The 23,319-nt window shown below is 39.6% G+C and overlaps 2 protein-coding genes across 3 annotated transcripts; one reads left to right on the top strand and one right to left on the bottom strand.

Annotated features, from left to right (window-relative positions):
- Nucleotides 1-10,939: 10,939 nt before the first annotated feature.
- Nucleotides 10,940-17,701, bottom strand: arrdc3a (arrestin domain containing 3a). The gene is made up of 8 exons (XM_030144526.1): nucleotides 17,166-17,701; nucleotides 15,285-15,366; nucleotides 15,035-15,182; nucleotides 14,675-14,777; nucleotides 14,226-14,482; nucleotides 13,480-13,636; nucleotides 13,223-13,365; nucleotides 10,940-13,109 (listed from the first exon to the last, which is right to left on the bottom strand). Exons 1-8 carry the CDS (start codon nucleotides 17,443-17,445, stop codon nucleotides 13,041-13,043), a joined length of 1,239 nt encoding a protein of 412 aa, XP_030000386.1. The 5' UTR covers nucleotides 17,446-17,701; the 3' UTR covers nucleotides 10,940-13,040.
- Nucleotides 15,108-23,272, top strand: arsk (arylsulfatase family, member K). 2 transcript variants are annotated; one of them, XM_030144525.1, is made up of 9 exons: nucleotides 15,108-15,205; nucleotides 19,845-19,913; nucleotides 20,028-20,157; nucleotides 20,254-20,413; nucleotides 20,704-20,986; nucleotides 21,079-21,250; nucleotides 22,082-22,306; nucleotides 22,410-22,625; nucleotides 22,732-23,272. In XM_030144525.1, exons 2-9 carry the CDS (start codon nucleotides 19,893-19,895, stop codon nucleotides 23,004-23,006), a joined length of 1,482 nt encoding a protein of 493 aa, XP_030000385.1. In that variant the 5' UTR covers nucleotides 15,108-15,205; nucleotides 19,845-19,892; the 3' UTR covers nucleotides 23,007-23,272. The 2 variants fall into 2 exon arrangements, with proteins under 2 accessions (XP_030000385.1, XP_030000384.1); XM_030144524.1 differs by lacking the exon at nucleotides 15,108-15,205 and having other exon boundaries at nucleotides 19,702-19,913.
- The last annotated feature ends 47 nt before the right edge of the window (nucleotides 23,273-23,319 follow it).

Here is a 23,319-nt window from a genome sequence, read left to right as displayed (position 1 = left end):
TTTACGACCAATTCATGCAGAAAAGTAGAACATTTCAAGGGGTTTTCATACTTTTTCTAGCCACTGTATAACTGGAGAATACATGATTTTGTGTACCTGCCGTGTCCCATTAACATGTTTTCATCAATGGACCATGTGAACAGAACTAACAGTGTTGCTAGGGGACAATCTGGACACACAACCCAGGTCAAGAATGATATGTCTGTGTGTGTATGTTTCCTGTTAAGCCACCTGGTCATTCTTGTCCATTTTTCTGGATTCAGGCTTTACATGCACCAGTGTGAGTGATCCTCTGGGTTGTTTACATTTCAGTCCAGCAGATATAAGCCAGGGGAAAGGCCCGACGACTCCAGCTGAGACCAGACAGATGGAAAACTATGGAACATGAGATGGAGTCTCAATGTATCTGGCAATGAATCAAGGTCTGGTCAGCAATGAGGGATGGTACACCTGAGATGCTGACCTGGTTTTATGTTTTTTGATATTGTGCTCCATTAATAGCACTGTTGTTGGTGAGTGTTACTGAGTTCAAAAGTATATCTTCATTACTGCAAAATAGTCAGTTGAAAAGGCTGTCATACCAGTCCAAATAGGGCTTGTGAGACTAGCTGATTACAACTCTGACATGTATTTAAAAAAAAAAAAAAAAAAAACAATTAAATGCAACACAGAAGGAATGCAAACCCTGTACAGTAATAAAACATCCAAATCTCTTGAGTGTCAAATGCCTTTTTTTTGTAAATTCTTGAATTAGATGCATCAAAATCACTTATAGATTAGCAAAAAGTCAAAACCACATTTCAAAAAGATAGATGCATTCAATCCTATGCTTTGCTGGTGCACGTTGTAAAAATAGTCTCTGTAATGAGGCAGTGAATGCAAACAACCAATGTTGCAATGCTGTACACACAAACCTTCTCTGCTCTCTTTACAATTTGCCTCTTTATCACCTCTTTATATCCAGCTGCTGTGAGGTCATTTTCAATGTTAGTTCATATATAGATGAATTATCAGCTCATGGCCCAGTTCTGTTTTGAGTAAGAATGAGGAGTAGCTTTTATGAGGTCTGATCACCTTAAAGATGTAGTTATTCTCAGTGCGACAGCAGATCTAAAAAGTCTGAATCAGTAGATACTATCAGGCACATTTTGCCTCAGGCTCAATAACACAGATCCTTGAAAACATTTAGTCGGTGGCGTTCATGCAGAAAAATGTATTATTTAAATATATTAGAGATTTTTCTAATGCATTTTGCACCGCACTGACTAACTAATTGCTCTGCATTTGAAGGTGTTGAACTGTGATTTTTAATTTTAGTAAAACTTAAATTGTTTAATGATTGTCAAGTGAGACCAGCCATACTTTAATTGTGTGGTGATTTTCTTTGCTAGTTCCAGAAAACACAGAAAATAACAGAACAGACTGAGCTTTTCTGTTATGATTGCATTAAAACTGACAAAAACACACAACAAACTGTACATAGAGTTCATCTACTTTTGTTGGTTTAATAGGCCAAGCTTGGAAGTCATCAGGTTCTTGGTTGAAAAAGACAGATAGTAACGAAACCACTGTGTACACAACAGAGATAACCCAGAAACCATCGGCCACGGGACCCACTGTAGCTGTTGACCTGCCAAATATGCGGCTTTTGTCAATGCTTATGAATGCAAAAACGTGACAGTATACAGATCCTGGCGTCTAGTGCTTAGGGTGTGTTTTAATGGAATAATCCTGCTATCAAGCAACCGTTCCAGTTAGCACTTTCCCATCTCTGACTATCTGTGCGTAACCACTTCCAGCTGCAACTACACACTGATAAAAACATCTCATATAACTTTTTTTTTTTATGGTGGATGAATAATTTTACTGCAAATTTTTAATAGCACTCAATGCTATTTTGCACCTGGTATTTTTTTGCACCAGCCAAGATGAGCATATTTCATGAAAAGAAATCCAAACTACCAAAACAACACAGAAAGTGTTTCCCCTGGTCCAGAAAGATACTGGATGGTGCTAAAATCTATCTGTGTAGCAAAATGTGAAGACATGCCTGGTTATGTAAGTCTGCACATAATGTTAATATAACTATCATCGTCAAACTCCTACCACAAGTGGAGATGAGTACATGAGATGTGTAATGCAAAATGTGTCATCATACAGTATTGATTATGTGTTGGAAATAGTCAGTGGGAAAAAAAAAAAGAGCTGGATTAAAAATGAAATAAAGGCTATTTTTGAAACAGAAAGGCATCCTTGCAGCTTGCTCTGTCCTGTTAAATCCACAAAAAGCTTTAGAAGATGTCATGTAATTTGACTGAATCATATAGTGTAAATCAGGGGTGCCAAACATGTGGCTCGTGGGCCAAAATTGGCCTGGGGAGCAAAAATTACACGGAAGATATTAACAGTCACAGATGTCAAACTCATTTTAGTTCAGATGCCACTCAGGCTACAGACTGATGTGATCTCAAGTGGATCACATTAGTAAAATATTTATAATAAACTATAAATATTGACAACTTCAAAATTGATTTAATGTGGAAAAGTAAAATTATATAATGAAAATATTGATGGAAATGTACATTTACAAACTATCCTTTGACAAAAAAATGTGAAAAATTGAAAAAACAGTGAACAACCTGAAATTTCTTAAGAAAAACAAGAAAATCACTCGGACAGTGCAGACCTCCGCCAAGGCAGATCACCCCCCACCCCCACCCCCAGATCACCACCAAAATTTAATCATTTGTTCCTTGTGCCACTATCAACGTTTCCTGAAAATTTCATCAAAATCAATCTATAACTTTTTGAGTTATCTTGCTAAGAGACAAACAAACAAACCCAGATGAAAACATAACCTCCGCTGTTCCTTGGCAGAGGAAAAAAGTGCAATTTATCAATATTATGACTGTAACTAAATGCTTTGTGCCTTTGTAGATCCACTGTGATCTGTAAGTTATAATACACATGTGTAAATGACAAGCTGAGGCATAATGGTGTTAAAATTACACTTCTCAAAAAAACAAAAAGAAAAATTTGTAGCTATTATTTATCAGTTATCATGGTATATATTTTCATGTTTTTACAGGCCTGGTCCACTTGAGCTAAAATTGGGCTGTATGTGGCCCCTAAAACCACTAACTAAAATGACTTTGACACCCCTAAATAAGTCAGGAGACTCATCATGGAAGAGTAGTAGAAGGTAGAGGCAAAGGGGGAAAGGATTTGGAGAGACCAGGTGAAGGATAGGGAAGAGGGGACAGATTGGATGTGGAGTGGAATAACAGCGAGAGGTGACTGGAAGGCTTAGACACGCTGCCCACCAGACGGCCCGCCCTCCACAGGCTCTGCTGCACCTGTTGTTTTTCAGACGAGAGACACACAGAGGGCAGTTGGGGTGGGAAGAGCAAAAAAAGAAGGAGGGGTGCCTTCGCTCTCTGTGACTCAGGAGAATCTGACCAGGCACGGCTTTAGAGAAAGAGAGGGGGGGGGGGGGAGTTAAAGCTGACCAGGGACTTTGAAAGGGAGCTGAGGGGGGAGGGGAGTCACGTTATGAGTCAGCCATGGCTAAAAAAGGAAAGTGAGCAACTTCCACAGGAGACGAGCACGATAAAATAAGACAAGTGGTGAAACAGCACTCCTCGGCTTGGCTCTCATCCCCTCGTGACAGAATATGGGGACCAAGGACTTTGGGGTGGGTCCTGCATAGAAAACACATCAGGTTTCATCTTGCATAAGCAGACATAACTGCATACCTTGACATTAACTATCATGTTTTATAAGCTTCAAATAAGTCATATGCTTTAAAGAAACTAAGTCACCCGAGATGTCAAATTCCATAAAGTGTTGGCTTTATTTTAAAACTCTGATTTTAAGAAACAGCCCCTTTGCTGATTTAAGACTTTGAGGATTCACAGTGATTAACGCAGACATATAATCATTATCTCAATTACAAGCGTGTTAAGTGCAAGATGTTTGGGGTTTACATGGAGGCATTTCACCATCTTTTTATAGGGTTGCAAAAGAAATTTACCCACTGCGTGGTCTGCAGCCAAATCCTCAGTGACATAACAGGAGAGGTAGAGTGTTACTGGTGAAATGTCTCCCGGTCCTCCCCATGAAGAGCTCAGAATAGAGCAGAGGGCCTCGCATGTTGCTCACAATGGTGAAGAAATGCAGTAATCTGAGCGGTATGGTATACGACTTCACTGAATGTTGTGTGGTATATTTTAAACATAGAATAGTGTTGGTTATATCAGCACGACTTTGTTTTTCTCCTTGGATTTATGTTGTAGCGTGCCCAAAGTCATCAGTCTTTCTGACAAGGTAATGAAAATACCACTTTGTTTAGTGTGGCTGTGATCATCAAAGCAGCTAATCAGAACTATTCAGATGAATGTGCTGATGAGATGAGGGTAAAGATGGAAAATTTCAGGGCTGATTGAAAACAATGTGGATGCATCACAATGCTGCAGATGACAAAGAATGGAAAAAGGGGAAGGAGCGTGTAGGCATTTGTACAAATACAATCTGTGATGACTTCTTTCATTCGCTCAAGCTCTGCTGATTTTCACGTATGATACTGCGGATATGGAAGAGAAACGTGTTCACATATGGTTTGTTTGTTACTCTGCTAGTGCACTGCAAAAATCTAAATCTTCTCATTTCTAGTCAAAATTCAAATCAAATTTCTGGTCAAAATATCTCATCACACTTAAAATAAGACATAATCACCTAAAGAGTAACTTTTCAGTGAGATATAAGAACTTATTTTTAGACAATAGATCTTGAAAATCTTAATTCAAGATTTTTTTGCTTAATTCAAGCTAAAAAAAAATATGCCAATGGTAAGATTTCTAGAAAAAAAAAAAAAAAATTTTCAATTGTCTAAAAATAAGTTCTTATATCTCACTTACAAGTTACTCTTTAGGTGATTATGTCTTTTTTTAATTGTGATGAGATATTTTGACTAGAAATGAGAAAAATACACTTGGTAAGATTTTGATTTTTGCAGTGTGTATCTAAGTATTTTGTTTTTCTATGTTTTTTGAGCCACTGTGCTGACTGTGACAAGACATTTCCTGTTACATCACAATAAAGTATCCACCTGTATCTGTGGTCAGCCTTGACAAAGCCCTCTGCTTATTTTACCACTGAGGTAAAGTACAATGTAATCAGGTGAGCATGGCCGGTACTTGGGCTCTCTAACTCCTCTGCAGCCTCACCGCTTATGGTGCATTAGGGTTGTTTTTGCATGGGTTTGTGGGCTCAGTTATAATTGCTGCCTCAGGGGTGGATTTGTTCAGTGCCTTACTAATGTCTCCCAAGTGCAGTTCGGAGATTAAGACAGCCCCATTCTGTACATACAGTATTACCCCTTACTGTCACCTCATAAGGTTAATTAAATGATATCTAATACCGGTGCTATTACCTTGAACCTGAACCCCGCCATCATTCTATTTTAGCCATCGCCTTTTTTCCAGTGGTGCAAGCTGTACAGGACTTTTCCCAACAGGAGGAATGATAAAGTCTGAAAACTGAGGTGCTGTGTAAGAGTAGCACATGCCACAAGAGTGTGTGGGAGTTTATGTGTGTGTGTAAGGGAGGGTTGGAGGTGGAATGCTGACCATGCTGAGACTTTGGTATGACATGGATGGGAGTCCTGACATGGGAACATAGCAGTGTGGGTCCAGCTGTCAGGTTCCTGTTCTCACTAAACATGGTGGGACACAACAGCCTACGCAGCTCCACTGAGGGTATTTAAGAAGAGTTTCAATTAGCGCCGTCATGTTACATTATATTCAGCACATTTATATAAGGTTGTTTTTTTAGCTAGAGCAAATTCAGCGCATTCTTAAAAAAAAAAAAATACAATTAAATTTTTTTTTAAATTAAATGTTCATGCACTAGACTGAAAAAGTTACACACCTGTGAGGTGAGGACAGACTCTGGGGATTAGAAGAGGAATCTGACATGTGTCTTTCATGGGGGGACCAACTTAGCATCGAGCACTGACAAACTAAATGTGACAGACACGCTTAATGTGCAGCAGCTGCTCCGGACGTCTATCTGCTGTATTAATAATGATCTAAAAGGTTTTTGCAGTGAAAAGCTATGTGAATATGTGTTGACAATGACAAGGTGCTGCGGTTGAAAGGTTTCCGTCAGGTTTCTGAACGTTCCTTCTCCACTGTAAGAAATCACAGGAGGGTAAATTTAGTAAGTGAGGTCCAGCATTCGGTCACGGTGGGTTATTCTCCTGTTCAGCTGTCCAGTGCAGTGTACGCAGTGATGGTAAACAACTTGTTCCGGGCAAGGTCAATGAAGAAAAAAAAACATCCTCGTCTGTCAGTGTGTGCACAGAAGTTCAATAAGGCCTGGAAATAAAAAGGAATAAGTCCTTGAAAAAAAAACAAAAACATTGCTGCACTCTTCTGCTTCCATTTAGTAAATCTGTAGCTCTCTCTATACTTTGTGCACAATGGGGACAACAGGAAGGATGGAAGAAATAGCAACAAGACCATCACGGTGCCTAGAAAAATGTAATGAAGTTTGACTGAAATACAGAGTGTGTATCTACTGTATCCTCTGGAGAAAATGAAAAATGTCAGATTGCATAATTAGTTTTGGTATGAGCGACAGAAAATTTGAATGTCTTCATCAGCACTGCAGTGACCATACACAGAAAAGCACAGAAATTAGGGGAAAAGTGAATTGTCTAAAATTCCATAGAGAAATATCAGTGTTATAGTCAGAGTGAGGATCCAAGGTGAACTTTTCTTGAGAAACCTTGAAGGAAATAAGTCAGCAGACATTAATGTTTGACACAAAGCAGCAGCCTATAATCATAATGATAACTAAAGAGTAACCCGGTTCTGTCAATTATTCAAGTAATCACAGTCTGAGGTCAAACTGTGTGTCCATCTGACCTATTTTGTGAACTGATGAGCCATTTATCACCGAAGTTTGAGATCTATTTGAGTTACACAACACAGTAGCAAGAATGGGACACACAGTTTTTGTTCAAGTATTGTAGTTAATACTTAAACACAGTTTTCTGGCACTAATACTTTACTTCTGCTTTTACTCTATGATGTCTTAGAGGCAAACACTTTACTTTTCACCCCACATTACATTTGTCTGACAGGTTAAGTTACTTGTCAGATAATACTTTTTAATCATCTTCCCCGACAATGACATCCTGAAAATGTATTTATTCTGAGTGTTTTCTCCTAATTCTAAAATTTTCCTAATCTTTTTTTAAAAATAAATAAACTCTTTAACCCATAAAGACCCAGCACTACTTTTGTGTCAGTTCCCACATAAATTTTTCTCTCTCTTTAACCTTTCTAAAATAATTTATCACCATTTATTATAATATTATCCTCTGAATTTTGTGTTTTTCCAGCGTAAATCAGGTTTTTTCCTATATCTAATTTACTGATAATGTAGACGTTCATAAAAGATCAGGTTAAAGTTGAGGGTTATTATATCAGAAACAGAGAAAACTGAAGAAAAAGTGACTTTTTCAGCAAATTAATAATTAACTGAACATAAACCCAGTGTGTCCATCAACTGTCACTGATCCAACTTCATAAGTTTTACTGGTGAATCAATGTTGTAGAAGTTGACAGTGTTTCCACGGTAACTACAGAGCCTCTGAACGTCCTAATGGGTCATATCTGATGACCATGAAAAGACGAATAACTGCATTTTACCTGCATTATTTCAGCATATTGATAGGGTTAATAGTTCAGAAAGTTATTAAATATTTTAGGTCAGTAGATGGTTTTGGTTGCCAGCAGCTGTTTGGGTCTTTATGGGTTAAAGACCCTCTTACAGATGATCCATTGCTCTAAATTAAATCACTCACTAGTATATTACCAAAAGCAGAAAAATGCAAAATACACACAATTGCAGCAGTACAATTAAATTAAACACATCATATAATAGTAAAGCAGCGACAAACAAAGTGACTGCTTATACTTTTCATCCTTTGTGCACATTTTGCTAATAATATTTGCATACATTTACTTACATAAAGATTTAAACAGAGAACTTATACTTGTAGTGGTGTATATTTGCTGGTAATTTTATGAAGTAAAGGACATGAATACCTCCTCCACCACTCATCTGGCATTTAAAAAAACAGTGTCCACATTATAGAATTTCTAAGATACATTTGTTGAGGCCTAATCCTATCTGTCATTCCCCTTTTTATGACATTTGCTGTAATACTGACTGTTCCATTGTTTCAAGGAATGCGTGGGACCACGTTTTTTCTGCACTCCTGTGTAGAGTTGTGTGTCTGTGCTTCTATTATGTCACAGTGATGATGTGGCACTGGCAAGCAGGCGTACAGGGGCCTCCATCCAACCCTCACCGTCCATGCTGAACGTGCATGGTCACAGAAAGCTGCCGAGAACCTCTGGATCACAGGGGCTTCTGGGTAGTAGGATTAGCCAGTGAGAGGAAACAGCTGAGGCCTGTGTAGCGTCAGCACTTGCTAATCAACACTCTCACTGCACACACATACATGCATGCTCTCCCTCAATAATCCCCTCCTCCTTTTATGAATCCACAGGGGTCAGACACCCACAAAAGCCTGGGCCCACAAAAGTCAAAGGGGGACCAAGGGGAGGAGACAAAGGCATGCTGAAGTGCTTGGTCAAAGCTGACTGGGCTGCTGAGTCATCACTGAAGCTGGCTCAAACTGATCATTTCCAAACTTTTCCTGGAAAACCAATTATCTATCACATTGTCCGTAACTTCACAGGTTTAGGGAAAAAAAACTTCCAGAGCTGTTTGTTCTTCTCTTTCCATTACATTTGCAGGTTCTTGGGTCATAGAGGTTGAGGTTCTGTTATGCAATGATGGTGACTTTCATGTTCTTTTAGAGATCAGTCATTTGGGTATTTCATTTTAGCCTGACCAATGGGAGATGCATCCATTCACATCTGGAACGATCTAATTTTCTGAGCTCGTACATGCTTGCATTATCTAAGAAAATCAATTACTGTAAGACTGACGTAACATGAAAGTCAATTTTCTGCATGTAATATTGACTGAAACAGACTGGCAAATATTACAAATAGGTCACTGTTGTAAGCTGAATTATTTCCACTTCAAGCAAACTACAGAACTCTTGAAACATTCACACTGACAGGTATATATGTCACTGTTTACACTAGGCTGAAGTCCACCAACATAAAACACTCATGTCACATTTGTGCAACAATGACAATGAGTGAGAAAACAAATAAAAATCCTTGTGCTTTTGATCCTTGAACACTAAGGTTTACAGAACACATGATTGAAAACCTGACTGTGAAAAGCTGGTAAAGATGTTTAATTTTCATCCTGACCTCCTCAATCACAGTCAGTACTCTGCAGCGAGCCGGCATGTCCTTTCTTGTGTGTGCATTATTCAGCAGAGATCAATAAATCATCAGTTTTTCTATATGTCGACCTGTGGCTGTGGGTCGCCTTCCTTACATACATCAACTTGCATCAGGTTTCACTGAGCGGGTGCTGTGGGTGACTCATTTCTTTTTAAAAGGGTTTCTCTACAAAATTATTATTTAATTTATATTACAGTGCATCATCAAGCTGATCAGTAGAAAGCATGATATACAACTTTAAAAGTAGCTGCATTGCACATAAGAAGTCTTATACTGAAAATCTTGCATCATCTGTTATACCAAAGAAGCCTTTAAATTTAAGAATATTTTGTGTGTTCTGTGGCATATTATTCATCTTATCCATCGCAGTTGTATTCATTTGTGAAACTGAACGTAAGGGGTGCATTCGCTGCTTCTTATAGCTGCCTGTGTGTCACCACAAAGGACAAAAGTAGTGCTCTCAGAGGTATTACTTAGTTAGAAAGGCCTACTAGATGTTTTCCACCACTAGGGGCAGTGTTGCACTAGTTTTCAGAGGATAATCTGGTCCTGCTGAGTGACAACCTGAGTGCCTCTCATGTAGTGCTGTCATGACCAAAACAAAAAAGCTCTTGATCCGAGTAAAGCAGTAGGTAATAATTAATCTTTTGCGCATGCAGTTTTGAAGCACATTTGTTTGTAATTCTGTCAAAGATTTACAGTTTGAATCAGACGGCACTAAGGCCAAACAAGAATCAATGTAGTGAGAATTGACGTGATAAAACTCAAGGTATGATGCGGTGCACTGTGTTTGAGCGTTCACACAAAAAGCACATCAGAGTACATTGTATTTTAGAACAAAATGTTTATTCAAATCAAAAGGAAGAACTAGACAAAAGGTTAACTCATTCAGAACATAGTATATTCATAGAATATCTATACATCGTCATGATTAACAGACAAAAAAAGATAAAAACAAATATACAAATGGAGAATGAAGAAAATTAGGTGTGATATTGCACTTTTTTTCCCTAAAATGTTCCAGATCCTCTCTCCCAGGTCTGTTTCTCTGAACATTTTAGGTCCTGCCTTTAATAAGTCAGGAGTTTAGCTTAGTTTTGACACTGGACTACTCAAGCAAATGGACTATGGAATTGACCAACCTGAAACAAATATGTAAGCTTATTCATTACCGTGTAGCTTGATTCAGTTTCCCAAAGGTAAAATTCAAACAAAGAACTGCAAACAAATATAAAGATAGACCATTAGTTTACTGTGGAAGAAGCTGTTTGTTATGCTATCTGTGTTAACTAAATGTCTCTCAGCAGGCGGGGGGAAGGGTACTGATCAACAGCTGCCACCCCCAGGCCTGAGGAGGATCAGAAAGGTCAGAGACTAACTTAGTTATGTTGCTAAACTAGAAAGAAAACTATGTCAATGCCCAAAAGTACATGGAAAAAAAATCCAACTCTCAATAGCTTCAGGAGAATAACACAATCAGAGGCCTGTCCAGGAGGTCGATTCTTACAACACTTGCTTTGAAAGGACTTTTTTTTTTTCCCCTCTTCCCTTTTTGTCCTTTTGAATAAACATGGAGAGGTCTACAACATATAGATGTGTACAAACAGGTAAAGGAGAACAAGAGTTAATGTAGACGCTGAATAATGAGGAGTCATGATCAGGTCTTTTCTGTGTCAAGGCCACTAAGATAAGATCACTTTAATAATCTGCACTTTGTCAATTGCAGTTAGAAGCTGTATGTTTAGTTGCCAGCTGGATCTGAGTGAAAGCGTGCACACAGACACACAACACATACAAATTTGCGTGGACTACATTAAAATGTAAACGTAAAAATCTCTAATCTTAAAAAGATTAAATAATGCATACTACACAACAATGTTTAAATGATGTATTTCTAGTAAAAGCATGGTTAGTAGTACCAAATGGGCTTTTTCCCCCAGACCTTCACCATTGAATGCAGTTTTTTTTTCTTATCAAAAAAGTGCTGCTTAACCTTTTTCCTGTCGATGTCAAACCTCTGATGCAGCTGGTCCTTTGTGTTGAATGAGTTAGAAAACCAATGTATTACTCATGTCAACCTACTTACTACTATTTCTACTTGTTCTGACCAGTCTGACCAGAAATTTAAAAACATCCCCCGCTTTTCAGTTGCGCTGGGTTTGCATCTTTAATGCAATACATATTCTTTTTATTTTTTTTTAATAACTAGCATTCTGGTTTCACTGGTCTGGTAAAATCTGTTGCGTGGATGAACTGGGCAAGTGCAGCAGGACAAAAAGGGAATGTGATTCATCTCAGACAGCTGCCTCGCATCTCTGCAAGTCTACTTTCTCATTCTGGTAGTTAAAAAAAAACTGTCGCCATTATTTTTAACGGTGCAATTTAAAAAGATATAACATTTCCTTTTTTCTAACCATTTGGCAAGTGAGAAGACCACCTGAGACAGTGCTTTTTGGGCAGTTATGAAAGCTTGGCTTGCTCTGTAATTAGGAGTAGAGGGGCTGCAGGCGATTAGGCTGAGGCAAGTTAATCCACAATCTGCCAACCTCTGTCACACACACACACACATACACACATTTTTCTTTCGGCAAAATAAAGGTCTGTAACCCTTCTAGTCCAATTCCAGAGCAACCTTAAAATAAAAAAGTCAAAAAGCTGTTACATGATTAGAGCTAAACATGTGAGCAGACACAGAATAACAGAACTAAACTCAGGAGGGACGCCACACTTGGATCCAAGCTGGGGAGGCAACATCTTAAAGAGCTTCCAGATGGAGATAGTGTGCTGCAGTTTTTTGTTAAAGTCCAGTCAAGCTGTTGTAAGTCATTGACGAAATGAGGAAGGAGAAAAAAGAAAAATCTTAAACAGCTTAAACAAAATCAGTGCATTGTTCTTGTCCTTTTCAGTCGTTTTTTTCCAAAATCAAATCCTGTTCTCTCTGATGTTCAAAGTTATGCCAATGAAAGTCTTTAAAGTTAAGCTTGCAGTCTCATTTTAGTCTAGCGCATTACAAGGCTGAAACCAAACCATTAGTGATTTTTTTCAATTATCCTTAAATAGAGCCACACAACTCAAGTAAAGAATAAAATGTGCAAAAACAAAATCCCAAATTAGGCAGGAGGACTTAGTCGTAGACTGCTGCCGCTGAATGCTTTCATTCACACAGACTATGGTGGTTCGACTCCTTTGTTGTAGGAGTCTTGTCCTTATGTGCCACGGGTACAGAAGAATTAGGGATTAAAGAGAAGCTTGGCAGACTGAGCCGTGGTGATTCTTCCTTGTCATCAATACTATCACCAGGGCTCTCGCTACTAGTGGGGTTTATCATACACACTGAATATGTGTTCATGTGAACATATCCCACCCTCAGCAGGCTGACACAGGAAGGAAGTGATACCCCAAACTAGTGACTCCTGTTTCTCTCACTGAGGAAAGGCAGGAACAGATTTATCCGACCTAACCCAACTGTCAGTGTGTTCAAGTCTTTGTTGGGTGGTTGGTTGGTAGAAGACTTTGTTTTTCTCTTGAGGTCAACAGTGTTGGCACAACACTGTTGTCAGAGAGAAATAAACAAAGCTGAGCTTCGCACACAAGTTTGTTTAAGTTCCCCAAGTCCAACAGAGGAATTTCAGAACAACCTCAGCGTGATGGACAGGTGTCAATCCTGCGCTCCTCTGTACGGCTGGCATGATCTGGATTCGGATCGATCTGGAGTGAAGAACAGAATAAAAAGGGTGGTTTAATTAGGGGATCACAGAGCTAATCTAATTTAGTCTGTTAAGAAACTATTTATACTTCAATATGTTCTATGTGGTGCTTACTTCAGAGTACAGAGGAGGGGGCTGAAAGCGGAACTCATGAATGTAGGCAAAGAGTGGTCCGTCCAGCTCCTCACGGGCTGCTGGGACATCCAGACTGGTCTGCCTCTGCTCTTCTGTCACAATTTCTGCATAGCTTGGCGGGGCTACAGGAAAAATGCAAGTCATGTGTTAACATTCTATAGAATTAATCCAGTGTGATAATGGTATTATCTTATTGCCATATTCATTTAAAGTTGCAGCTATGATATCCAGCCTACCTTCAGGTCTCTCCGGCAGCCCCATGCCCAGCCAGCTCATGCTGCACTGGCTGCTAACACTGGACGTGCGTGAGCCGAAGGGATGGAGAGGGATGGTTCCAATGACAAGGGGCAGGTTCAGGGACAGGTTTATGGCCCCAGGTATGTCCACATATACCTGAACAGAGACATGAAGACAAAGCAAATTAGAAAATACAAGTCATTCTGTGTATAAGTGGGGTAAACGTGCTGTGATGGAGCTGGGAATGATTAAGCATAAAAACCATGTCAGCTGATATAGACTGTATATTGTTCAATAATATGTGGGTCAGCGTCTACGGGTCAGGCCGGTTATGCAAGGTAGAGTCCAAGCATGGTGACGGTCTGTTCACAAGGTAACCAGGTTATAAGCACCCTCAAGGCAGGTGTTACCACAGATATTCTGGGCTAATGCTCTTAACAGCATGTGGAGATAACACCTGTTTCAATCCAAGGCCGAGATCTGGTGATGTGAGCTGAGTCAGCCTGGGTCACCAGAGACATTGGTATACTCCGAAATATTGATTATGCACTGATAGCAGCACCGAGTCACAGTGATAACACAGAAGAGAGAAAACTGTGCTCACCAGCTGACAGTAATATTAATGTGAATAGGACTTTTCCCTGTCAATATTCAGAGCCAAAAAAGGAAACAAAATGTGTGGGGGCGATTATCTTCAGTCCCAGAAAGCGGAGATGCCGCTCAGATCTAGCCTGAGCGTACTCACCATGAGGGAATACTCCACTCTGATAATGCTGCAGTCCAGGATGGAGGGCGACACAGGTGGGATCTTCAGCATCTTGCCGCTCCATGTCTCCGTTTTGCCCGAGGATAGGGACTCTCCTCGCAGGTTGGCCACCAGTTGCTTGACCTCCTTCATCTTCCCTTTGGCATAGAAGGTCTGGGTCTGGTAGATGGCTGCCTTTGGCACCACCATGCGTGAGGAGCAGTTCTCAATCTCAGCAAAGATCTGGATTGACTCTCCTACAGAATTTGGAGGGGGGGTGGGTGGGTTAGTTGGTGTTTCCTTCATTTACAAAAAGATTCCCTAATCTGTGTTTATCTAAAGTGTAATTACTATTCAATGTGCCAATCTGCGAAGTGCAATGCTGTTCATTGACATATCAGGTGAACATCTCTAACATGCCGTATGGATAACGCTGAACTTATTCTTACCTGGGGTGTATCCCTTCCTCTCAATTTTGGCACTTAAGGAAATAGGACCTGAGGTGCAGAACCAACAGCAAAGTGTCTTGTCTTTTGTGCCTGCCTGTGGTGACTGAAAAAAGAAGCCAAATTAGTAACAACATTCTAGTCTACTCAACTAATAATTAAATCAACTAATAATTCAATCAACCACATATTTTTGATTATCTGTAGCTGCTGGCAAACTTCTGCAAGCAAACAGAGCCTACTTAAATACCATTGTTGCCCATAATAGGAAAACGATGTCTAGGACTGAGCCACACTTAAAAGTTTAATGTCTCAGCCAACAGAGACACACTGGAATGCATTGTTTGGCTTAAAAGATCTTACCAGCAGTAATGGAGTGTTGATGTCAATGTGCTCAAAGACTGTAAATTCCTTCTTGGTCTTCATGGGCAGGAGCCATGGCCTGTGGAGTTCTGCTTTTACCCAGTAGCGCACACTGCCATGCTTCCCTTCGAAAGAGGTAGCCAGAGGTCTGCAGAATGACAAAACACACAGGTTAGTAGAATAAATTGACAGAAAAATATAGGTCAGTAGTGGCAATGACTAATCTGAGGCTTGGGTTTAAGACACTCACGTCTGTGGAAGCTCGAGGCTGAATGCATACTCATGTCTTCCTGAATGGATAGTGGTGAGTCCTTCCTCAGAGTTGTCATCGTCTGAAAAACAAGGAGGACAATTTTCCAAACACATGTATACCATACCTGGAAAAAATGCTCTACGAAGGCATCTGAAATTATACCAAAACAAAAAAAAACAAACAAAAAAAAAAACAAAAACACAGGGTGGGAGAGACAAAAGAGAGTATGCATTTTACTTTAGTATCAGTCTATAAAAGTAATAATGTATTGAAATATATGTGGAATGCTTATAGGAAAACGATGGAGGGTGATTGTGAAAGGAAAACTGCTTTGTATGGCCAAAGATCAGAAAAACGTCTTTGTTCTCTGTCCGTTGCGCATTGTGCTTAAACGTCTAAGAAGGAATAAATCTAACTTTTTTTTTTCATTTTCTAATATCAGTATTTAGAAGAGCCGTGTCGACAGCCCCAGTATGCTTCTGCCAGCTCAGCACTCCCTCCCCCTAGCAGCCGTGTGGTAAACAAGTGCGGAGCTGTCAGTCAAACGGCAGACTCCAGCAGGAGGAGACCGGCCTAAACCGGTGCGAGCAGCTTCCTACAGCCGCTCTGCGCTCATTACGCATTCACTGTGCGACACCGCAGTCACCGCACAACCTGCCTCTCCTACCCCTATCCATTCACGACAAGTTAACAAGCTGACCATCGTTGCAACATTGCAGGAAATGTTTGTTAAAACCATTTTATTATGATAAAAGAAACATTTTGCCATTGTGATGCCGCATAGCTCGCCCTGCAACAGTGTTACTCCTGCACGGAAAACAGAACCCTGCAGATGTCTGGAAAGTTAGTCGGCTGCTGTTTGCTATAATTTTTCATCGTTTTGGGGTTAAAATGACAAAACTTGACATACGATCTGAGCACTATTGCATGCTTCATTCGGAAAACGTGAGCTATTCATAAGGATTCTACAGAGAGAAAGTTTAAATCTATTAATTGCGCACATAGCAAATATAAACAACCATCAGGTGCGTTTTTATTCATTTCCATTAAAACATATTTGGATGAAAACACTATTTGTTGCAGCAGGACGCTTTTTTGACAGCAATGTCTATGCCTATGCAACATTTCCTTCTGGAAAAGCATATTTACGCCGCACAGAAGGGAAGCATTACAAATAAAATCATCGTTGCGACAGTAATTTTACATTTGGTTCCATTTGATGCTGGTTTTGCATCCACTTTGCAGGTGCTCGTTCATATAAAAAGTTGCAGATTTGACTGTCACTCTCTGCAAAAAAAGTGATGTCATTGTCCACACATGAGCACCTCAGCCAATGACACGCACACAGGGGCGGAGCCTCCGCCTAACCCCGCCTCCTCCCGGTCCAGTTTTCTGAACAGGATTGAACCGCTTTGAACAATGGGTGGAAACTTAAGAAAAGCTACAAAGAAACACCCTAAATGATGCGGTTCTGAATCTAAGATATCCAACAAAGATGCTCGTACATCACTGCAAGCTATCACTCTGTTTGCCAGAATTTAGAAAATGACTATAATCGTCAATTTTCATTCGAAACTCAGTGAAAAACAAATGCCTGAGCCCATGGCTGTCATTCATTCTGACACCTGGACACAAACAAGTGACGATGGAGCTGTTCCTGTCACTGACACGGCCAACAACCAAACAACCACCGATAGATGATATAAAATAAAAGTTTTCTAACTCTCATAAATGTCTGATAATTATTAGTATTCTTATATCCGTTTGTGACAACTAGGACAAGAGCATCATCCACTGAACCTGATCCCCAACCAGCACAAAGAGCATCACAGTCAGTCTCTCCAAAACTTACTGAAAACACAAAAAACTGTCTCTTACCTCTTTCATGTCCAATTAAAATGTCTTTGTGGTTCAGATATTCCACTTCTTCTGTGTAGTTTTGAGTGTAGGCAGTGTTGGATCCAGCATTTCTTGATTCAGTCCAACGAACTTTTGCAAATCCTTTTGCGTGAATTTTGAGTGATTTCACCCGGATTTCTCCGGTGACTTCGATGATCACCCTCCCTGAGACGCAGTCCCCGCTGGAGAAAACGGGAACATTACTGTCATTGAGACAGTCGTAGCTTACTGTGAAGCTCTTTACCTTTCCTAGCACCATGGTGGAAAGAAATAGGCTACAGAGACCTAGAAATTAAAAAAGAGTCTATGAAAAAATAATCTCATAAGAAAAAGGATGCAGTATTAGACACTGATCAGTATCTCTGCCCTGCAAAAAGCAGTAGGCACGATCAGTGATTTCTTTGCGAGCAGTTCATTGAGATGTGTGAAGGCTGAATAACAGCAATGGATGCTGTTATCATCCGCCTGTCTGCGTGTTGGTCTCCAGTCAAAGACAAGGAAACCCCCGTAGCTCAGATCACTTTAAGCTACTGCCTGTGTGAAAAACAACCTTCAGCGCATGCGCAGACTTCCACTGCCCCCTCCTTCCGCCTTCTGGAACGAGGCAGAGGGAGAAGTGTGGCATTGAGCCAGATGGTAAGTTTGGGCTCTGCTCAAAGACTGCAGAAAGAAACGTGCGCTTAAGTTTAGCGAGGTGCTCCTCTGGTGAATATATATTTTGATCATTAACACACTAGAGCTTATGGCGTGAATCTTCAGTCTGTTTCAACACATACTGGCTTACATGGAGGAATGTGTGCTTATCAGTAAACAGGGTCACCTATATCTATCCTTGACAAGACAATAGCATTACCATCCATAACCCAATACATAAACACTCAGTTGTTCTGTTGGTTTTCAGCTGCACATCGTATACCATGCAGGATCACGTTAACTTGAACATTAATGGGTAATATTTATAGTAGTATTAGATTTTGCACGATGCTTACAAAATAGACCATGAAGAATTACAACTGAAGGGACACGACATTGAATACACTTCCAAACCATCTTATGTATTAATGCAGAATTATGCTGACAATTAGATTCTCCCTAATTTGTAAATCTTTTTTTTTTTTTTATCTCTCCACCTCTTTTTCATTTTCTCTACCTGAATCTCTTCTGTTTGTAGGATAGGACCTACCACTACAGCCTTAGTCGTATACATTCACCTATAACGTAGGCTTTGTTTTGTGTAAAGAATAAAACCATCAATGGGGGCTGGGGATTTGATGGTGTTGAGCAGCTTTCAGCAAACAGTTCTGAGGTCTGAAACGCCACCTCCTGGTCATCTTATGCTCCTATGAGGTGGAACCACCTGTTGAATATCCCTGAAACTTTGGAGCACACAAGACACAGTGCATTACTTCATTAACATCTATTTCAGGTTTAAATGTGCTTCTGTTTGGAGGATGCCACCCCATTTGTGAAGGGTAATCTACCTTTTATATTATATATAGTAGTATTAGGTAGTTGTATTTGTCTCCATCATGGTATCTGATCTCCATGCATCCATGGTCCTAGAGAGCCACTATCCTGCATGTTTTAGATGTTTCCCTCTTCCAGCACACCTGATGGTCATCATCAGGCTTCTGCTGAGCTTGATGATAGGCTTATCATTTAAAGCAGGTGTGTTGGAAGAGGGATACATCTAAAACATGCAGGATAGTGGCTCTTTAGGACCAGGGTTGCTGACCCCTGTTCTAAGAGATCTGCTACAAATATCAATAGCACTGGGTAATTATTGTTTTGACTTACTTAGATTCAAACACTGACACTGCACACCACAAATAGATGAATGCAAGATTTATCTTCATTTATTAAAGATTCAAGATTCTTTTATTGTCATTCAACATATGACATGTAGAATGAAATTCCGATCTACAGGATCGATAGTGAAGCAAAGCAGACATTTAAAAAGAACCACACACATTTAAACAGAAAAAAACACAATTTTTGAAATAAAACAAAAGCAGTGTGCAGATAATAATAAATAAATGGACACGGGGGAGGAGAAAGTGACTTGGAAATGTAAACCTTGTGCAGGACAAGCAGGAAACCAAATCAGTTGCACACACATAAATTGATCCAACAGAAATATTTAGGTTCCTACAGCTATAATAACATGTTTGTGAAACTAAAACTATTTATTATGCTTACAGTCATACCCCCACATTTCATTTGGCAGATTGGGCAGTATTAGTATTAGTGTTATTTTTCAGAACAATGCTGCCATCTAGAGTTTTTAGCTAGTCATTATATATAGACTAAACTTGTCACACATTGTCAAAACTTTGTACCTTTGTAAATTATTGTTCTCCGTGATTATGCTCTATTTATAGTTTATTTTATTACACAATTTAATAAAAGTTTTATTCATTTCTCACTGTGTGACTGCTGCTTGTAGCTTTACCCAGCAAAGCTCTTATTTTGAAAATATAACCTGGATGTTTATCTGCTTCCAGTGTGACGATCATTTACTGCAAAAGAGGAACAGTTTTGAAATGTCCTCAAATGAAAGCGACTTGATCCAGACAAATCTATTCCCTTGCATCAAAAAATAACTTTAGTTGGAGGTGAGGCGCTGCCATGATTATAACTTTGATTTTCTTGTTCCAGATTTATGGCCAGAGTTTGTGTCAGAATGAAACCAGACCTAACATTGTGATGGTGATGAGTGATGCATTTGTAAGTATGAGTTAGTTTTCAATGCTTCTATTTACTTTTAGACTCATTTTTGCATCACCATGGATCAAATTACCATGTTTTTTTTTTTTTGTTTGTTTGTTTGTTTTTTTGCAGGATGGGAGACTGACATTTGACCCTGGCAGCAAAGTTGTGCAGCTGCCATACATAAACTATCTCAGGGAGCTTGGGACCACCTTCCTCAATGCATACACTAACTCCCCTATCTGCTGTCCTTCAAGAGCAGGTAGACCACTCACTGAAATGATCAAGGTTTGTTTATATACTTTAATCACTGGTTCACAATAGATGCACTGACTTCAGCTGTTTCTTTGTGTCTCAGCGATGTGGAGTGGTCAGTTTGTTCATCTCACTCAGTCATGGAACAACTATAAGTGCTTAGATGCAAATGCAACAACATGGATGGATTTACTGAAAGCAAATGGATATCAGACCAAGATGTTAGGGAAGCTGGACTACACCTCAGGGAGTCACTCTGTCAGGTAAGCAGAAATGTTTAGGAAAAGAAAAGAGAGTCTTTTTATTTTCTTCATTATATTTACCAAGACAATGTCAATATTAACCATATACCCAGAGCTCCAGAAAACAATTGTACTGCATGAGTCATGGGCAATCACAGACTATTTATGTGAACATCAATTCCCCGAACCATATGAGTCATCCTTTCAGATGATTTTTTTTCCCTCACATGGCTCTGTCCACTTCCCATTTTTGTCTCTTTGCCTGAGTCTTTTCTTTTTGGTTTGTGTGTGTGTTTATACAACTACTTTAGCAATCGAGTGGAGGCTTGGACACGAGATGTTGAGTTCCTTCTGCGCCAGGAGGGCCGGCCTGTTACACAACTTGTTGGGAACATGTCAACAATAAAGATAAAAACAGAAGACTGGAAAAATACTGACAAGGCTGTACAGTGGATTCACCAGAATGCTGCTACTCCACACCAGCCCTTTGCCCTGTATCTTGGCCTTAATTTACCTCACCCCTACAGAACTGAATCCCTGGGGCCCACAGCAGGGGGCTCCACCTTCCTCACCTCACCATACTGGCTGAAAAAGGCATGACTTCTACATCTTTGATTTTTGATTGTTCTTACATTGCACTTAATGACAGAAACAACTGAAATCTCAGTTTCTTTCCTTACTCATAGGTGTCTTCAGACAGCATCTCCATTCCTAAATGGCTGCCCATAGCTGCCATGCATCCTGTTGACTATTACTCCACAGTGACAAAAAACTGCAGTGGTCCCTTCACTGAGGAGGAAATCAAACGTATCCGAGCTTTCTACTATGCCATGTGTGCAGAAGCAGATGCTATGTTGGGTCAGTAGCCAGTAGCACTTTACCAGAGTCTGGTCCTACTGAGCAGAATTAGTCAGTTAAAAAAATAACTTAGGGTTGATTCCTGATGATTTATTCTCGTAAAGATGTTTACTATGATATCTCAAACACTGCACCAATCCTGAATGGAGCATTTCAACAGATAAAAATCTGTACACTGTTAGAGAACCTTCTTCTTGCATCTTCTTATAAGGTGGCTACATGTACAGCCGCAGAAAAAATTATTAGACCATCAAAGGTCATCAGAAACAATGGTTATGCATTCAAGTACTAACTCCTGTGTGTGTTATGTGACTAAAACAGACAGAAAAGAAATATAGAATGCCTAAAAGCACTGTTTTTGGCAGTACAATGCCATAGCTATTGATGTAAAAACTTATGTAATTTTGGTTATTATCAAGAAAGCCATGGAAAATGGCTATATATCAGCACTTAAATTAAACTCTTATGAGCTATTTTTGTTGTTATCATTATATTTGTCCAAACAAATCTGCCTTTAGTTGTACCAGGGGTTAAAATGAACAAGAAATTGAAGAAAACCAGGGTGGTCTAAGAATTTTTTCTGCGACTGTGTGAGCATAAACAACGATCTTGTTTACTGATATGCAGTGTAATGATCTAAACACTGAACCTTGTTCAGTGTGTAAACCCAGCAGCAGGTCAGTTTACTTCAGTATAACTGTACAAAAGTCAATTTGTACATTGAAATGCTTACAAATTGGCTCTGATACTGCATAATGAAGCATAACAAATCTAGAAATATGTTGGGTATAAACATACTTATGTGTTGAGCGAAGCTTCTTCTCTCACTAGGACAGATAATTACATCTCTGAGAGACACCAGCCTACTTAACAACACCATTGTGATCTTTACTGCTGACCATGGGGAGTTGGCTATGGAGCACCGACAGTTCTACAAGATGTCCATGTTTGAGGGCAGTTCCCATGTTCCCCTCCTCTTCATGGGGCCTCGACTGATGTCTGGCCTGCAGGTTGATCAGCTTGTGTCCTTGGTTGACCTGTACCCCACCATATTGGGTAAAGAAGCCTAAGTAAACATTACTGTCATAATATGCAGGGTCTGCCTGTTATCTGTAAAATTAACAAACCATTTCATGATTTTTATTGTATCATTTTGCAGATATTGCTGGTATTTCAGCAGTAGGTAATCTCAGCGGTTACTCGCTAGTTCCTCTTATGTCGAAGTCCACTGCTTTTCTCAAGAAGCAACATCCAGGCTGGGTTCTGAGTGAATATCATGGTTGTAATGTCAATGCTTCTACATATATGCTGAGAAGTGGACGATGGAAATACATCACCTATGCAGATGGTCTGAGTGTTCCCTCACAGCTCTTTGGTAAGCCCTAGAATCTATACTTCAAACCTATTTTTTTAGTCTTTAATTAAGACCTCATAAAACTCTGCTTTCTTTAATTTTTTTGTGCTCTCACTTTCTTTTTCAGACCTAAGACGAGACAAGGAAGAACTTCATAATGTTGTTCTGAAGTTCCCAGATGTGCAGGCACATCTTGACATGTTATTGCATAAAATTGTGAACTATCCAAAGGTCTCTGCAGCTGTTCATCTCTACAATAAAAAAGCATTTGGGGCCTGGCGTGATAGTTTAGGCAGAAACTACAGCCAGGTTATAGCTAATCTTCGGTGGCATGTGGATTGGCAAAAAGATGTGATAGCAAATGAGAAAGCTATTGACCGGTGGCTCTATGGCTCTGTTTGATGTTCTCACACTAAACAGTGCTGTAGTTACAGATGGCTTTTCATAGATTTTATACTGTAATGATGACAACATAAAATGTTATGCTGTAATAATGGGTTATCACACTAATACTCTGGTTGGCATTTGGTAGTTTTAACCTTGTGACAATTTCAGTGGAGCTTAAAAGGATTTCTTACAAAAAAAAATCCATCTATTCATTAACTCTGTGTTTCTATTCATAGAATTAAAATTTATTTTTGGTCAATATTGTATGTCTTTATCATGTTTGACTCATGGTTTAGCTTGTATTGTAGTCTAATTCATCGGTAGAAAA

Source organism: Sphaeramia orbicularis, chromosome 9, assembly GCF_902148855.1.
Source record: "Sphaeramia orbicularis chromosome 9, fSphaOr1.1, whole genome shotgun sequence".
Classification (NCBI taxonomy): domain Eukaryota; kingdom Metazoa; phylum Chordata; class Actinopteri; order Kurtiformes; family Apogonidae; genus Sphaeramia; species Sphaeramia orbicularis.
The sequence above is the reverse complement of the archived record's forward strand: the minus strand, read 5'-3'. Positions and strand labels throughout refer to the sequence as shown.

Excerpts from the sequence above, each read along its gene's own strand:
- arrdc3a (XM_030144526.1), bottom strand. The coding sequence starts at position 17,445 with ATGGTGCTAGGAAAGGTAAAGAGCTTCACAGTAAGCTACGACTGTCTC. Across the intron at positions 14,778-15,034 it reads TCAACACTCCATTACTGCTG|TCACCACAGGCAGGCACAAA; the intron begins GTAAGATCTTTT and ends TTCTTTTTTCAG. Across the intron at positions 13,366-13,479 it reads GCTGCCGGAGAGACCTGAAG|CCCCGCCAAGCTATGCAGAA; the intron begins GTAGGCTGGATA and ends TTTTTCCTGTAG.
- arsk (XM_030144524.1), top strand. The coding sequence starts at position 19,815 with ATGATTATAACTTTGATTTTCTTGTTCCAGATTTATGGCCAGAGTTTG. Across the intron at positions 19,914-20,027 it reads TGGTGATGAGTGATGCATTT|GATGGGAGACTGACATTTGA; the intron begins GTAAGTATGAGT and ends GTTTTTTTGCAG. Across the intron at positions 20,987-21,078 it reads CACCATACTGGCTGAAAAAG|GTGTCTTCAGACAGCATCTC; the intron begins GCATGACTTCTA and ends CCTTACTCATAG.